Consider the following 17,359-nt stretch of genomic DNA (forward strand, 5'->3'; position numbering starts at 1 on the left):
GTTGGTGTGGGGATATTGTTATATGATGTGCGTGTGTGTTATTTGAAATACAGGGCGCGGGATTGATCAGGCATGTACACGGATGTGAATTAATCGTAACTCTCACGATAGATACGTAGAATGTGTCGATTATTTACCATGCGTGGCCGCTATTACATACCTGTCAACCCATACGGTGTACCCATATTCATGTACAGAGTTTTCAGGTCCATGAGGCGTACAGCCGTTTCAATACGGGCAAATATTTTTTGTAATTTGTGTTTCTCCGTTGTGATGGGACTTTGTAGGATGAACGTTGAGATTTATAAGGCCAAGGGGTGACCAGTAAGGTCTGAATAGGTCTGTAATAAGGTAGGCGCTGATAAGGGGTTGACAGGTATGCATGTAGACTACTTGGGGGAATGTTATGTTATTTGAAATACAGGACGCGATTGATTAGGCTTGTACACAGATGTGCCGATTATTTACCATGCGTAGCCACTATGAGCCGTATACACGTGCACCGATTAATCGATTCCCAGTACTCTACATGTTGCCACTCACCACACGCTTCTCGAATCATTGCGAGTGAAAATCGATTACTGTGCTGTATTTACAATACGTTATCATATTTTCAAACTATACCTTAAAAATATCTTCTAGAACGTTCCTCAACGACTGTTGCCTTGAAAGGAAACTAGAAATGGCCCTTGATCACAGGGTGGTTTTTGTTGTTGCTATTTGTGATTGGGCACACTGCGAACGGCAGTATCACCAAAATTTGTTAAAAAATATTAAGCAAACAAGCATACCTAGTATCCACGAATCGATTTAAATCGATTATTACGACCACATCAGGGCACTTGACATTAGGTCATCTCTGCAGACCGAAAGGGCACCCCCAGTGGCAGCTGCCCCTGTGGTCACAGAGGTGACGACTGCACGTGGCCAGCAAACGGGTATTCGTCTGCTAGCAGGGGGGGGCGATGATTATGTACATTTATCCACATTTATCCACTACCAATACACGTATCGAACCGTGTACGAAATAGTCTACAGGAATTAACTATACAAACAAGATGGTAAAAACGATAAGATAATCCATTGTTTGTTTTATTAAATCGTGACTCTGATTGTGACAATAGATCAGAAACACGGACACAGACAAATACAATGCAAATGCCGAAATTCATGATTGAAGGCATTGATGCATGCTGGGAATACACCGATACAGAACAGATTGGAGCCACATTGGACCACGGAACAAATGAGTTCGTCATTACACATTTTGGAAATCTACTTGTTTATCCAGGAGAGCTACACTTCTGTGTAGGACTCTTTTCACAAGGGCCATGCACTGGGTTTTTATTTTAAGATGTCAGCCAATTTATGAGTGTTTTTACAAGAGGGAGTGAACCGGAGCATTCGGAGAAACCCCACACACGCAAGGAGACAACACTATCCCTGTACATATGGAAGCAGATGGCGATTAGTTCACTTGCCGTACTGCCTTCTGGTGAGCCAGGGTATGGGGCCACCTTGACGCTGAACCAGACGGAGCTTTACAACATGTGTGATCCACCATCACTGCCTCCACAGTGCTGATTACACCACTAGAGACATCAAAATGACTATTGAGAAAAGTGGGCGTGGGCAAGACACATTATTGAGAGGGATGACAGATGAACAAAAATAGTAACAGAATTGCAGCTTAAGGGGAGAATAAGCCCGAGAGGATAACCATCCTGAAAATGGATGAATGAGATCCGTTCATGTGCAGGAGCTTAATGCATTGCAGGACCTTTAGGGATATAAAGTTGTGGGAAGGCCTTCATCTAGCAGTGTATAGATGATGGAAGGTGATTAGTGAGTAAAAAAATACATTATAATCAATTGTCTTAACCATTTAGTCCAATTAACAATTTGGAACCCAGTAACTGACGTCCAGCACAACCACAACACAGTGCACAGAAATAAAACTCTCAACGCAGGTGATGACCCATAGATATCGTTACCTCTTACCGGTGGTACAGATATCAAGTGTGCATGTGGTGCAAATGAACAAAAGCCCCACGGACCAAGGGCTCAGGCGCTGCGCAAGAGGGGGAAATTTGGACAGGGGCTCCAAATTTATTCCTTGCACCAGGACCCATGCCAACCACAACTACGCCACTGACGGAGATTAAGTCTAAAGATATGCTACACAGTTAGTAGTTTCCAAATGCACAAACTATCTTGAGTTAATTTGTTTTAGTATATAACAAATTCATGATTGCATTGTTTTATGTATCGGACTACATATCTGTAACATCACATAAAAGGGGCAAACATCGTAAAAACTTTGTAGCAAGTAGCATATTCAATGTCTCAAAGTGAATTCAATTGCGTCTTAAACCTGCATGTATGCAAGTGTAAACAAATGGTTAAAATACAATTGGCTTGGCCAAGATTGGAATGTGAGCAGTTGTATGGGGCTCTCAATGACAGACGCTGAAGATCTTAAAATATGGAAAGCATCTGTTATGGCCATCAACCCTTAGTTATGAGCGTAACACATGATATCCAGATCTTAAACTTGATATTAAATTCACAACAAAACGTGCATTTCCTAAATACAGTAGAATGTATCGGTAAAGGACATTGTTACCAACACTGTACATTTACATAGCCAAAAACCAGCGAATTAATGTAGATATTACTATGATCATTGTCTGTATGCGATAAAAGCATCCTTATGAAATGCTGAACAGAAATGTAAAATCTCTAAGAACAAAAACCGACTGATTGATGTGCAGGCGTTCTCTCGCATAACGCGCCCCTCCCCATAGTGTGAATTCGCAGTTACCGCGATTCAAATTTTAGGAATATACTTCACAGCTTTGAGTTTCAATTGTTAATTATACAAATTAAAAATTAACAAATATTTCTGATAGCGTCACCGTGTCATAGCAGCGCCCAGTGTCAAGGGTTGGGCATAGCCATCTTAGATCTCCTCCTGCATTACACGTGCTGCTGCTACAAGCAGCTCACAGAAGTTTTCAAGAAGCCCTTAAGTTACTTAAGTAATCTTTGCAAGTAGTAATCTTTTCAATTTATTAAACACCTTAATATTAACATTGCACAAAATGCTTAAAAGGCATAACATTTATATGTATTTTGTAAATCCAGGGCGAAAACAATGCAATTAAACACTTGAATTTTCTTTGGAAACGCTTCCCTCTTATAACATGTCTATGGGAAAATAGGATTCATACAGCGCGATTCGTCTTAAGCGCTGTTTTTCAGGAATGCACGTCACGCGTTATGCGAGGGAAGCGAGTACTTCAACAAATCCAAAATACACTTCTTGCACGGTGGGTAAGGAATACCATAAACATTCTGCAGTTGAAAATTGTTAAGTAATCACATGTAATAGTGTCTACTGTGGCATTACTGTATTTTAATATCTGGAATTCAAATAATAACAGCCCGCAGTGTGGGGAGGCCGTCATCCAGCAGTTAACAAGTGCTGTACATTACTGTGTTTTAACACCTGTTATAACATGATAATAATAAAAAAATCACAAAATTTGGTAGAATCAAAGTCCTGTTATTTACATATTTTCATTAGTCATAAAAGGCTACGTTTTTGTAGATGTGTTCCAAATCTGCCAATATATTTTTTTCACACCGCACAATGACATTCACACAATGACAAAAAAGTGAACAGTCAAAATAAGCACAATTAAATTCTACATATGTGGAGTGTACAGTCTGGCTGGAGTAGAACAAGGTGGCTTGTGATCACAACGGGTGGGCTGTGTTGCCTCGGGCGGATTTGACACGTCCTAATGAGGCTGGCGCGTCTGCCTCAATCCCCAGCCTCCCGGACTCTCATGGCACAGCAAGAACACATACTACAGCATATCTCTGTATTCATCCTATTTGTACAAATACATTAAGGAACGGTCAACACTTTCCTCATCTGCAGCAGATATTCACTAAAAATTTACACGTACACAATTTTGCTTTGTCTTATTTATTTTGAAGCATAACAAAGCGTGATAAGTGAATGACGTGTTTTCAGTGCTCTCTATTAGTGTACATCTTTAAACCATATGGTGTGATGACTGCAGAATTACTGTTTGCAGAACGTTTAAAAAAAATGTTTAGAATAAGCGGCAGCTGGAACTTGGAAGCTGAGAGGTTGTATCTAAATCACAATGGTAAATTTACCGAGCACAACTGTAGGTTTTCATACACATTTACTCGTTTATATATCACTCTTTGTGTAGTAATAATATTTACAAATCAGTTTCACATGATTCAACGGTGTTCTAACACACCATATGAAGCGTTAAATGGAATGGTGTTACAATATACGGCACTTATGTCAATGGGGTTGTGTAATAGTGCCCTCTCGTGGAAAGTCTGCTTTTATACCATGAGATTACCAAAATCCAACTATATTTGCAATGCATATAGTATGACTCCAATAAAGTGCACTTTCATAACGAATTGCATAATTTTGTGGCTTTTCCCCTTCGGTGATCTCTATATTTTGGACCGGCACAAAGTTGTTAATAAGCCAATTGTAATGCAAGAGGTCACATGATCCCAAAATGAGCTTGAAAATGCTTTCTGTATTCTTCCTTCAGCTCAGCGGGAAATGTCTGTCCACAGACAGCACATGCCGCTTCTGTCTCCTCTGAACACATGCTGGGCACATTCTGCAAAGTGATTAATTAGAAAAGGTGAACATTTAAATAATGAAGGAAATTTAAAAAAAGGTGTTTAATTATTCAATACATCCTTCAAATGTGAAAAGTATGTTTTAAAAAGATGCGTGGATAGAAAATACTCGGCACATTTTTATACGCTTACGCAAAAATAAGTTACCTGTATGATCAACCTCTGAAATGCCCCATTGTCTGAACAGCCTCGGTTGATCAAAGTGAATGTGTCTTCCAGGGGTAATGGGTCTGCTTTTCCCGATACATTGCTCTTACTCCTGTAATGAACTGCATTTACATGGTTGCTGGGTAAAACCACTTTAACGGGAGAATGGGGTTCTTCCGAGGATTGTAATGGAGCTGTGGCAGGAGAAACCAAGAATAGTAAGGCAAACCGTTTAGTCATCACAAATGCAATAAACGAATGAGTAAAACATCTCTTGTATAAGTGAAGCATAGCGAGAATGCACAAGGTTTCCAAATCTACTTACAGAAACCAGACGTTTGCTTCTTTGCTGCCAGTTTTTGGAGCAGCCCTGATTGGCGTTTTGCCAATTGCTGTAACTTAGAAAACTCCTCACAAAGTTGTAGGTAAATGTCCTGCATTTCTGTCAAACTATAAAAAAAACACAAGTAGAATAATTTAGAAGATAAAGCAAATGTTTAAAATGTATAACTATTTTACATTTTATGTAGCCCATTAAACAACCGTCAAAATTGTGTAACCATCATTGTTTTTAGCAACACACCATTTGATATTTTCACTTTACCTATTGGATGAGATGAATTCTTGATCTGTTCGTGAACTTTCAGTTGTAAAGGAGTTAGGAACCTGCAATTTTAGTCGCTCCTAATTGCAAATAAGAAATGTTATATTTAGACCACAAGGAGCAAAACAATATTTTCACAAACACATTCTGATATATAGTATATATCACTACGTAGGAAATTGTGGTACATCTAATAATGCTTCAGCAATGTACATCTGAGTCTTCATACCTTACCTATAACATATGCAATATTAAGCATATTTAATTGTCATAAAAATTAGCTAAAGACAAAGCACATATACATTATAATGTACTCAGAATGTGGGTCATATTGTGATTATATACATATTCAATGTGCACAAGGATGCTAAAAAAACGGCTACCAAACATTATTGCTGTATTGTTACAAGACAACCGAAATAAGAACATGACAAGGACAAAAGTTATTCTGATGTGTTTGGCATGTCCCTTACCGTGAGTTGTAACTCTCTGTTGTGACTAGCCTCAAGAGATTTCTCCAGCTCCTTGACCTTGCTCTCTAGCTCACACACTTTGCTTTGTTGCACCACCTCTCTATGCATGTCCACCTCAGGGGATGCAGCAAAAGGAAGAGACCTTTCCTGTGTTTGGGGACTGTACAGCTGGTCCCTTACTGCATGCATACACACACAGCACATACTGAGTACAGTACTTAAAACATACGTAATGCCAATATAGTGGTGCGCTATTATGACTGTTTATAATATTTGATATTGATAAAAAAAATATTAGGTTACAATTTGTATGAGGATACATACATTTGAAACGGCATCAGCAAGAATATTATACACACATCACATTAAGGAGGAATGCACAATGTGCGGCAACAATTTAAAAACAAGAATATTTCAAGCAGGCTGTGAGCAGCTGAGGGGAGTGCACCAAAATACATAGTTTGTCTGAACTATGCTTTTATGTCGATGCTCCCCGCCTGTACTAACCTGCACTGACAATCATGGTGAAATATGGTCAAATAACCCAACATGACCTGTATGGCATGGGAAGGCTCTCATCCAGCAGTAAATTGACAAAAAGGCTGGACATGTGAGTGTTCTGTGTTGAGTGAGTCAACTCGGCACCTCTCAATGTCTCTCTCTCTGTCACCATCTGCAGGAGCTCCACCTCCCGAGCTTGCAGCTGCTCAACAGTCTTCTCCACCTCCATCTCCAGGCTCTCAACTTTTTTCTGCAGACCATCCACCTCATTGTTCTGTCAAAGGAATATGCTTACCATGATGCATTCACAAGCTCTGACAACTCCAATTTGACGCTACAGTATAATAATAAAAAAATCTTACATTTTTGAAAGAACACAATTTGTACTTTTATATAAAATGTCCATGTATGAATAAATACGTGAACATTTAAAACCAGTAAATGTAAGGCAGTTTTATATGTACTATTAGCTAAATCTTTACATTAAGTGTTGACAAAACTGCTTTCACTTAATTTTTTAACAAATCTGGTACTAAGTGCAGTGAAATCTTTGCAAATAACAGTCTGTTTGCTTGGTGTGGATGTGTTTACAGGGCCTAATTCCTTGATTCCTGCAGCTAACCTTTGACATTACTTCAGACTAAATGAAACCACAACATTTATCTTTCAGGTCAGTATTAAATGCTGACATACAATCTATGAATGTTAGTATATTAGCTCAAACACTTAGTCCATTGTGCACTGCTCTAGTAATATCTGTGCAGTTATTTCACTGAAGAATGGATGAGTACACTACTTAATAATCAGCAGACAGGCAAGACAATTTTAGAATTTCCAAAATAAAAAAAACATAGTTGCATGCCCACTGCACGTACCATTCACATCAGCGGAGCATTACATTTTGAAATAGCATAGCAAAATCAAAGACGTACTTTTGAAATCCATGCCAGTCATGGCTAACACGTAACATTGTGCCTGGGAAAATCAGCTGTAGACCACATGTTTCAAGGGTTACAATGTAAGCTTGATGTTGAGCACAGCGAGACAAGGTGCCATTTGTGTATGTGTACCGTTAGCTAAGTGCCATTAAGGAAATAACTGAAAAGGCCCGATGAGGAGCTTTAGAGAGTAATTTTGGTAATGACCGAAAAATGGCTTAAACAGGGTTATTCTTCGGCTCACAACAGACTAGTCTAATTGTAAAATGTGCAACCGAACTATTATCGTTTGTGCCCAGTTGAGAAAGCATTATTATAACCTTTACACTCGTGTTGAGAATGGGTTTATGTTGTGTATGTGTCACCACTGTTAGGACTACAGCAGGTTGGCACAGTAGGGGGCACAGGTGGTGCATCAGCCAGTCATCTCAGCCAGTCATCTCAGTCAGTCATCTCAGTCAGTCGACCCGTGGCACCTGGGTCTGCCCCGTGACCTCCTGCCAGCGGGCGTTTGACACTTCACGTGGCCTCAAGGTGCACATGGCCTGGCACAAGCGTCGTGGTGATGTCACCGCCACTTAGTGGCGAATGGCGGTTGTTATGTTATGTTAGGACTATTGACACCAAATAGATTGCAGTATTTCATAACTGCATGGAACAATACTTTGCGAAAGTTTAATTTAATCTGGCTATAAACATTTCATATTTTAAATGTCTTAAATGGACCGAGTCTTGCTTCCATGGAGAAACCATAAACATTAAGGTATCAAAGGTCTGGATCTGAACATGATCTATTCTCCACACAATAAAACTAGTTAAAATTTTTTATTTGTATTCAAAGTACATATTTTCAGTCTACACTCCTCCCAATCATGATATCCAAATCATATATGTGGGTGTACAAAGTGTATATCTGGTAATCCATTGCACTGCATCATCACCAGCCATTCAATCCACGACTGCATGAAGGCTTCCCCAAGCCATTACCATCGCCCACAAGTCTTATGATGTAATAAACCATATATCAACTGCACATGGGCTGATTTCTTCACTCCATCTCTTTGGTGGATGTCCTCTTGGGATTCTTCCCTCTTTGGCTGCCACTGTTATTAGTCCCGAGCACCAGCTATCATCCTTTCTAGCAAATTGTTCTGCCCAATTACTGTTCTTAGCAGTCAATTTGATGGCTCGAACTTGCATATGTCTCTAATTTTGGAGAACTGGCACGGTGATTCGCACACTGTTCTATGAACCCGGAAACCTGAGCTCAATTCCTGACCATGGTTAAAATCAGTTGTGAGTGGTATCCGAACCGATCCTTGAGTACCCACCTTCACCAACTCACTTGGAATAGTGCGCAGCATAGCCAAACATCCCCTGTGACTGCCAAGACGAAGGGAGGCTTTCATACAGGAGTGGATTGATAAAGCGCTGCACATCATCATACAATGTGTATGTTATCTTATCCATGTGTTCCTTTATATATACATTTCGGTATGATTCCAAGTATACATATACTTATTGTGGTTAGAATACCTGTCAATAACTACATGCAGCATGCTTTCTTTACCTTTGCCTGCAGGCTCTTAAACATCTCTTTCTTCTCCAAACAGTTATCATGATATGCTTGGTAGGCCTTGTTTAACTGTTCACTCACGTGACCATTTTTTCCATCGCCAGATACCACTCCATTCTTCCCCTACAAGAATTTCAGAATACATTTTTGTTCAAATGTAGCATAGGCTATGTCGCAATGTATGATGACGCTGCAACTGTACTGTATTTCCTTGTTTGTAAAAATATCTACGCAGGCACATACTTGTATGCTCTCCCCAGGACAATGCTACTACGATACATCATGAACTATTTGTCTAATAACAAAAAATGGGTCTTGATAAAATTACATGAAAAAAATACCAACAATATCACATTGCCAATAATTATGGTAAGCATTAGATTTTTCTTAACATGATTTAAATAAAGTTCCCACACCTCCCTTATCTCAATTTTTTTCTCATCAACAAATCAGACAAAATGCTATACACATGAAAAATTGTCTAATGCAGTTTCCCAAATTCCAGTCCGAGCAACCCACAATGGTCAGACTCTTGATGATTAAATGAAGCGTTTTCTCGGACATACGGGACATGCTTCCCAATCATCAGGCATGTGCAGCTTATAATGACTTCATCTGCATTCATATGGCTATAAATAAACGTGAAAAAACCATGGCGAGTGATAAGGACAGAATTATAGGACACTACGACCGAATCTATCAATTTACCAATAAGCTTTTAACACTGGGCGAGGAACAAAACTTGAGTAACCCTTCTTGGTCTATCCAACAGATGCGTTTGATCGTGCACGCGTAAAGCGGTGTACCTGCTGCAGATTTTCCAACTGACGAATCTTCATGTCCTGCGTGCGCACAGTCTGTCTCAGGAACTGGTTCTCACGTTCGGACTGCTGCAGGCGAGTCTTGAGATCTCCGTATGCCACCAGCAGCGCGCCATGCGAGCCCAGCCTGTCCTCGGACTCATTCCTATGCGAAAGTCCCTGTGATGGCGTTGGAACTTGCATGGGTAGGCGCAAAGGCTCCATGCCAGATGATCCTTCCATCTTCTCGCCTTCTAGCTCAGTCTGGCTGAGGATGGAGATGTCATCGTCCGAGCTGCTCTGGCTCTCTATCATGATGGTGCCGGTGAAGACCCTCTCGTCTTCGCAAGCAAGCCCTCCTCAACGTTTTGTGCTCAATGAGGAAAAGCAGTGTCCTGGGCAGAACACATATTATCGTTGTAATTATGGACATGATAGGTACTACGAGAAAATAAAGTTCTCCCATTGATAACGCTCATGTGGAGTGGGCAGGACGGTGCCATATCTTAAAATAACACAGGTAACTATTTAAATGCTTACTTTTAGTTTTAAAACGCTAATTAAATAACTACTTGACTGCATTGGCAGACACCAGGAGTCTACCTGGCTAAAAAAGTGTCATGAGCAGAAACATATAATTGTCAGCAAAACGTCGGACATAATGCTGAAAAACACAGTACAACCCCAAAACACATCACAGTGATATAGCACAATTGCGAAAACCCACATAATAGAGTAAAACTGGTGTTGACGGATTGATAGGTCATTAACATGAAATAATTCCAGGGTTTAAAAGATGTTATTTCACAGTTAAAAGTTCCTTGAATACTCCATGTGTACCATACACCGTTATCAGTAGCTTTATTCTGTATTATAGTAACTCTCAACTACAAGCATTCTGATGAACAGAAGAGACTCTGTTAATTAAAAAAATCCCTAAGATTAGCAACGTACGAACAGTCCGTCAGGTTGTTTAGCCAAGGTCGTAACAAAGCAGTCCGAAGTCGACTTGTACGAGTAAAAAGGTAATTTGCCGCGACAGACTTACATAATTTCTTGCAAAACAGATCGATGTAAAGATGGCATAAGCTATGCAAAACAGACGTAAGGTGGTGAATTAAGACACTTTAAAACGTTTTCCGACACCTTTTTGTGTACATTCTACAACCGTGCATTACTCATTTCCTTATCTTCGATCCGGCCAGCTGGTGCCGCAGTCGAGCTGAGCGGCTTGCAAGTTGGAAGGTCATGAGTTATAATCCTGGTTACAGGTGAATGAGTTATAATCCTGGTTACAGGTGAATGACTCGGACCAGCATCTTCTTCCGGGGTCGACACAAGTACTGTGGACCACTTTGTCGGGGAAGTCAACAGTGGTCGTCCGCTGGAGACTTAAGGAATATGGCATTTGCACTACTTCGCTCAGAATTGTTAACATTAGTGCTCATTTGAGCAAACGAATCACTTCCACTTTTCCAGGAAAGCGCCCCTAATCGCATCAATTCCTACACGAGCACGGCATTTGGAGATGTTATACAATAAGTAAATCCACAAATTGCGTATGGCCACAAAACCATTTGCAGGGCACTAGTGGCTCACGTACCAGCCCGTGTGTCCATTCACTGCTGGATGAGTATCTCACCGCAGATCGTGGGTGTTATTTGACCATACTACGCCACTCTAGACTTAAAAGTCGCTCGTGTTTGCTTTATCAAAGGTTATCTACACCACAATCTGACCAAACTAGAGAGGCACATTTCGCTAACATGTGTGTGTGTTTTTGTTAAACGGTTATAGCAAATAGATCACACCCCAACAGGGTCCACCGGGCACCCCCCCCCCCCCCCCCACCGGTGGGGTAACTCAAAGGCACAGAGGCCAGCAAAACGCCGCAGCCGTTCGTCGTCTTGTACCTTCAGCACCGTGAGACAACTCGGCTAGGCCTACAGGCCTCCTCCTCCTCCCTCCACGTCCCTCCCCGAGTCACCCGCGGTGTGAGCGAGTCTCGAGCCACGAGAGGCCGCGACTCACACGAGAGGAGAATTGAGATGAGATGGCGGCGGCGGCGGCGGCGACCGCTGCTGGATCGCCCAGGCTCAATTTCGGCCTCCGTTCATCGTTATTGCAACAACAACAACAACCACCGCGCGTCTTACGAGCTGCGCAACGACGGAAGAAAGACAAAAAAAACTACGTATATGTTTTTTTGTTGTGAGCAAAATACAAAAAAATAACCCTTCCCCTACCGCCGTGAAAACTGGAGCAAAGAAAGGGAGAAGGGGGGGGGACGTGAGGTGGTGTTTCAGCAACGACGGCGTGTGCGGTAAAGCGCATTGGATGCGTGGCTTCCTGCTCACCGGGCAGCAGCAGGTCGCGTTGTCCACACGCGATTACCGCACACTCTCGAAACGACGCGCAGCGAACGCAACCCCACCACCACCACCCACCTACCCACCCACCCATCGCTCTCTGAACCGCTTACGACCGTCCCAATGTCGGGAAGCCAAGGAAAACACCAGCGATACGCATCGTTTAGTAACGTTAGGTCTTATATAAACCCTGGTCAACAAACCCCACCGTTTATTAGTTGCCTACGTTATTGCAGACCCATTCAGACCCCCCACCGCCGTGTGCCCTTACATATCTAAACGTCCATCCTTACGAAGTCTTATCACAAGGGAGAAACGGATGAATTAAAACAAAATTTGACCCGCATTGAAACGGCTGTACGCCGTATGGACCTAATAACTAAACTTATCTCTACAAGAATAAGGGTAAACTGTATGGGTTGACAGGTATGGTGGTACTTTCATTTTATGAAGTTCGTATTCTTTCCAAACTACTAAAACCTGCTCTCGTCTGCTTCATTATTGTACCATTTTCATCCTGGTCTGCCTGCAATAACTGTTAGAGGTAATAATATATTCCCATTCTGCTGTTTTCCAGTTGTATCTCCATTCCAACCTATATCTCAATTTAATTACTGTACTTTATTTTATCGGGGTTCCCTTTGCCGCTTTGGTAAACCTGGGTAACTCTTGAAGATTAGGCTATGCTGGTCACCTGGTTAAACAAAACAACTTAACACTTGTTCCGTTAACTTTTTGTACGTGAAGTTAGTTTTGCTTGCAATTATCTCGAGCCCAACTTTGCGACCTTTCCTTTAGAAAGTTATTCTACCGCTTCCTGTCGTTAATTTGCATTTGGTTGTAATAAATATTGTACGTTCCGTTGACATTCTTAGATTGTCATACCTGTCAACCCACACGGTTTACCCGTATTCTTGTACAGGGAATTTAGTTTTTAAAAAAAAATGTCTACTGATATGGGGTTAACAGGTATGAAGTTACTGTATATCATCTTACACGAAATGGAACAGAAATTGAAAAGTGCGTTGAGAGGCAAGGAGAGATTGCATACATTAACACATAAAGAGGAAGATATGGATCATATAACATAGTGAGGGAAAAAAGTATTTGATCCCCTGCTGATTTTGTACGTTTGCCCACTGACAAAGAAATGATCAGTCTATAATTTTAATGGTAGGTGTATTTGAACAGTGAGAGACAGAATAACAACAAAAAAATCCAGAAAAATGCATATCAAAATTTGTATAAATTGATTTGCATTTTAATGAGGGAAATAAGTATTTGACCTCTCTGCAAAACATGACTTAGTACTTGGTGGCAAAACCCTTGTTGGCAATCACAGAGGTCAGACGTTTCTTGTAGTTGGCCACCAGGTTTGCACACATCCCAGGAGGGATTTTGTCCCACTCCTCTTTGCAGATCTTCTCCAAGTCATTAAGTTTTCGAGGCTGACGTTTGGCAACTCGAACCTTCAGTTCCCTCCACAGATTTTCTATGGGATTAAGGTCTGGAGACTGGCTAGGCCACTCCAGGACCTTAATGTGCTTCTTCTTGAGCCACTTCTTTGTTGCCTTGGCCGTGTGTTTTGGGTCATTGTCATGGCCCCGTCCATTGTCCCTTTGATGCGGTGAAGTTGTCCTGTCCCCTTAGCAGAAAAAAACACCCCCAAAGCATAATGTTTCCACCTCCATGTTTGACGGTGGGGATGGTGTTCTTGGGGTCATAGGCAGCATTCCTCCTCCTCCTCCAAACACGGCGAGTTGAGTTGATGCCAAAGAGCTCCATTTTGGTCTCATTTGACCACAACACTTTCACCCAGTTGTCCTCTGAATCATTCAGATGTTCATTGGCAAACTTCAGACGGGCATGTATATGTGCTTTCTTGAGCAGGGGGACCTTGCGGGTGCTGCAGGGTTTCAGTCTTTCACGGCGTAGTGTGTTACCAATTGTTTTCTTGGTGACTATGGTCCCAGCTGCCTTGAGATCATTGACAAGATCTTCCCGTGTAGTTCTGGGCTGATTCCTCACCGTTCTCATGATCATTGCAACTCCACGAGGTGAGATCTTGCATGGAACCCCATTTGTGAATAATCGCACCAACTGTTGTCACCTTCTCACCAAGCTGCTTGGCAATGAACTTGTAGCCCATTCCAGCCTTGTGTAGGTCTACAATCTTGTCCCTAACATCCTTGGAGAGCTCTTTGGTCTTGGCCATGGTGGAGAGTTTGGAATCTGATTGATTGCTTCTGTGGACAGGTGCTTTTATGACACCTGGGATCCAGAAATCTTTCTGATTGAGAGGGGGTCAAATGCTTATTTCCCTCATTAAAATGCAAATCAATTTATAACATTTTTGACATGCGTTTCTCTGGATTTTGTTGTTGTTATTCTGTCTCTCACTGTCCAAATAAACCTACCATTAAAATTATAGACTGATCATTTCTTTGTCAGTGGGCAAACGTACAAAATCAGCAGGGGATAAAATACTTTTTTCCCTCACTGTAATATGCATACACACATTAAAGACACATTAAGAACAGCATGTGGGCTTGGGCAGGACACCTTGCTAGAAAGAGATGATGGCCTATGGTCAAGAATAAATAATAGTCGAGTGACAGCCGATGGTGGTGTACGAGCCAGAGAGCACGTGCACCATGGAGACGGAACGATGGCATTATCTTGTGTGCAGATGCATCACGAGGTTTAGATGTCTTTGGATGGCTACGGGGTTGGGAGGCCTTCATCCAGCCACGAATCGATCATGGCTGATGTTACTAATAACAGACGAAATTTGCAGCGCAGAGAGAGTGAAAATCAAACTAATCCCAAACCGCCTTACATGGTTTTCACTGAATGCATGATGGGCGTTTTTCGTGGCTGACCCACACGGTTATCCCGTAGCTTTGTACATGGAAATTTAGCTTTCGGGTCCATACGGCGTACAGCCGTTTCTATAGGGCATTTATTTGTTTATTGTGTTTCTCCCTTGTGATGGGATTCTGTCGGATGAACGTTGACGTTTATAAGGCCACGGGGTGACCAATAAGGTCTGAATTGGTCTGTGATAAGGTAGGCCCTGGTAAGGAAGGGGTTGACAGGTATGCGATGGCAGTGAAGTCTCGCTCACCTTATATATTACAATAGCACGCATAGTGACGTGAGTACATTTTGACAATCATCAGCCATGACCTTATACGTGTTTGTCCACGCCGTAGCGATTTTTAGAGTATCAAAAAAAAAGTCCTCGTCGCCGAGAAATCGGCCACGTTGTGGTTGTGGGCTATTCTTTTTTCACGTGCGCCTTTAGCACAGTGAGTACGGTGCTGCCGTCAGCGTCAGCCCCAAGTTCGTCACTGCTGGGATTTTCCCGTGGCCTTAAAATAATAAAAATACCGCCAGCCCCGAAAACGTGCGAACTTGCAACACGCACACATTGGCACAAACACAATTCGAAACGCTCGGCCACGTTCGATTTCACATGAACAAGTTTGTGCGGACTGTGACGGCATTCACAGCGGGTGTGTTTGATGTCACTGTTCTATTCTGTGCTTGCGCCTATGGCAGCAGCAATTTGTTCAGAAGCTAAATGCCAATGTCGAGAGGTCCTTTGCTCGCCGAAAAGACGGCTTCCCGAGAGAGTTCGTGGAGTTTTTTATATTCCTTCTCCGTTGCGGTAGTGCAGACTACAGTGGTTTTACTATACGGTCCGTAGCTTGGGGGTTACATGGCCGCAATCTCACTGCCTGTGACTTTTTTGTCTTTCGTTTTCGGTTTATGAAGGTGTGCGCATCGTTCTGTCACGTGTCCTTCGAATACAACGAATACCGTCATTCACTTGATGTCAGGTATAATCCATAGACTGGTATACCGATGAGTCCATCATCATTCACGGTCAATCGACTGCTGGATGAAGACACCTCCCCACGCCGTCACCGCCTCCTCGCGATGTTGCGATGTACAATAATCAGTTGAAAACGTAGGATTTCGGGACCAATATCCATAATAGAGGTGTTTTGGGTTAGATCGCGTAAATATAAATTCGTCGTTAAACCAGCCACCACCCGACAGCCAATTTTCTTTCGATTAAAAGCTTTCGTGACTGCAGGGATTCATCTTCTTGGTTCTTTCGGTAAAGTCACGTAGAAGGGAAATAATACAATAATAAAAATAAAACATAATAAAATACAAAAAAATAAAAATCTGTTTTAATTTATTATTTGCGTTCTACGTGACTTTACCGAAAGAACCAAGAAGATGAGCCAATTTTCTGTTTACGTGACAAACCTTACTAATTGGCTGTGTCGGGTGGTGGCGGGTTTAACGACACATTTATCTTTTACGCGATCTAACAAAAAAAATACCTCTGGGTGATCATTTTCGTCGCTCCATCTCCTATGTGGCCCCACTCTCCATTCCTTGGCTACAACTAATTTCGTATTCTTCACTATCGGTCCCTTGCTAGTCAGCTGAATTAGTTTAACCAGGTGAGAGAGAACTCACGAAACCTGCTAGACACTGGTACTTTAGTCTCATTTGTTTTTATTCCCAAAAGGAATAAAACAAATAAACGTTGCGTGGTGGCTCCCCCTGCTGTACATTTGCCTCGCTTACAATTGAGTAAATTGTGGGAAATGCACGTGTAAGAATGCAATTTCCAGATATTAAAATAATAATAGGTTTTACCCTTAATGGCAATGAAACAGCAGGTGTTAATATGCTCAGACACCAAATAGAAACCCATACCTGTCAACCCATCCGGTTTAGCCGTATTCTTGTACAGGGAAATTGAGTTTTTCAGGTCCATACGGCGTATAGCCGTTTAAATACGGGCACATTATTATGTCTATTTATTTGTGTTTCTCCCTTGTGATGGGACTTTGTAGGATTAACTTTGAGATCTATAAGGCAACAGGGTGACCAATAAGGTCCGAATTGGTGTGTAATAAGGTAGGCACTGATAAAGGCTTGACAGGCATGGAAACCTTTCGCAAGGAATAAAGTTTGCATTATATTATGAAAACATAAGAATAGGGTTTATCCTTTATGTCAATGAAACATGTGTTAAGATATTCAAACACCAAATAGAAACATTTTGCAAGAAATCATGTCTGCATTAACCACACGTACTTATGGTGAATATTGAAAAACATGCTCTGATATTTAATATATGGCATTGTCTTTGAAAGTGATTGGTCTACACCAGAGACAGCCTTCTTTATGGTCTTATCTCACCAGTGTCAG

At 41.6% G+C, this 17,359-nt stretch overlaps 1 protein-coding gene across 3 annotated transcripts; it reads right to left on the reverse strand.

Annotated features, from left to right (window-relative positions):
• Positions 1–1,076: 1,076 nt before the first annotated feature.
• LOC116940950 (uncharacterized) lies at positions 1,077–12,100 on the reverse strand. 3 transcript variants are annotated; one of them, XM_032951380.2, is made up of 9 exons: positions 11,781–12,099; positions 9,756–10,144; positions 8,944–9,072; positions 6,580–6,709; positions 5,935–6,113; positions 5,462–5,541; positions 5,183–5,307; positions 4,858–5,051; positions 1,077–4,688 (listed from the first exon to the last, which is right to left on the reverse strand). In XM_032951380.2, exons 2-9 carry the CDS (start codon positions 10,062–10,064, stop codon positions 4,566–4,568), a joined length of 1,269 nt encoding a protein of 422 aa, XP_032807271.1. In that variant the 5' UTR covers positions 10,065–10,144; positions 11,781–12,099; the 3' UTR covers positions 1,077–4,565. The 3 variants fall into 3 exon arrangements, with proteins under 3 accessions (XP_032807271.1, XP_032807270.1, XP_032807272.1); XM_032951379.2 differs by having other exon boundaries at positions 11,663–12,099; XM_032951381.2 differs by lacking the exon at positions 8,944–9,072 and having other exon boundaries at positions 11,663–12,100.
• Positions 12,101–17,359: the final 5,259 nt, after the last annotated feature.

This window comes from Petromyzon marinus, chromosome 10 (genome assembly GCF_048934315.1).
Source record: "Petromyzon marinus isolate PM22_M1 ecotype Great Lakes invasive population chromosome 10, UKy_Petmar_22M1.pri1.0, whole genome shotgun sequence".
Classification (NCBI taxonomy): Eukaryota; Metazoa; Chordata; class Hyperoartia; order Petromyzontiformes; family Petromyzontidae; genus Petromyzon; species Petromyzon marinus.

What these genes read in the sequence shown, in the direction of transcription:
- LOC116940950 (XM_032951380.2), bottom strand. Translation starts at nt 10,064, where the DNA reads ATGATAGAGAGCCAGAGCAGCTCGGACGATGACATCTCCATCCTCAGC. An exon ending in AGTTGGAAAATCTGCAGCAG is followed by an intron (nt 9,073 to 9,755) that starts GTACACCGCTTT and finishes AAATTCTTGTAG; the next exon opens with GGGAAGAATGGAGTGGTATC. An exon ending in GAAGCAAACGTCTGGTTTCT is followed by an intron (nt 5,052 to 5,182) that starts GTAAGTAGATTT and finishes CTCCTGCCACAG; the next exon opens with CTCCATTACAATCCTCGGAA.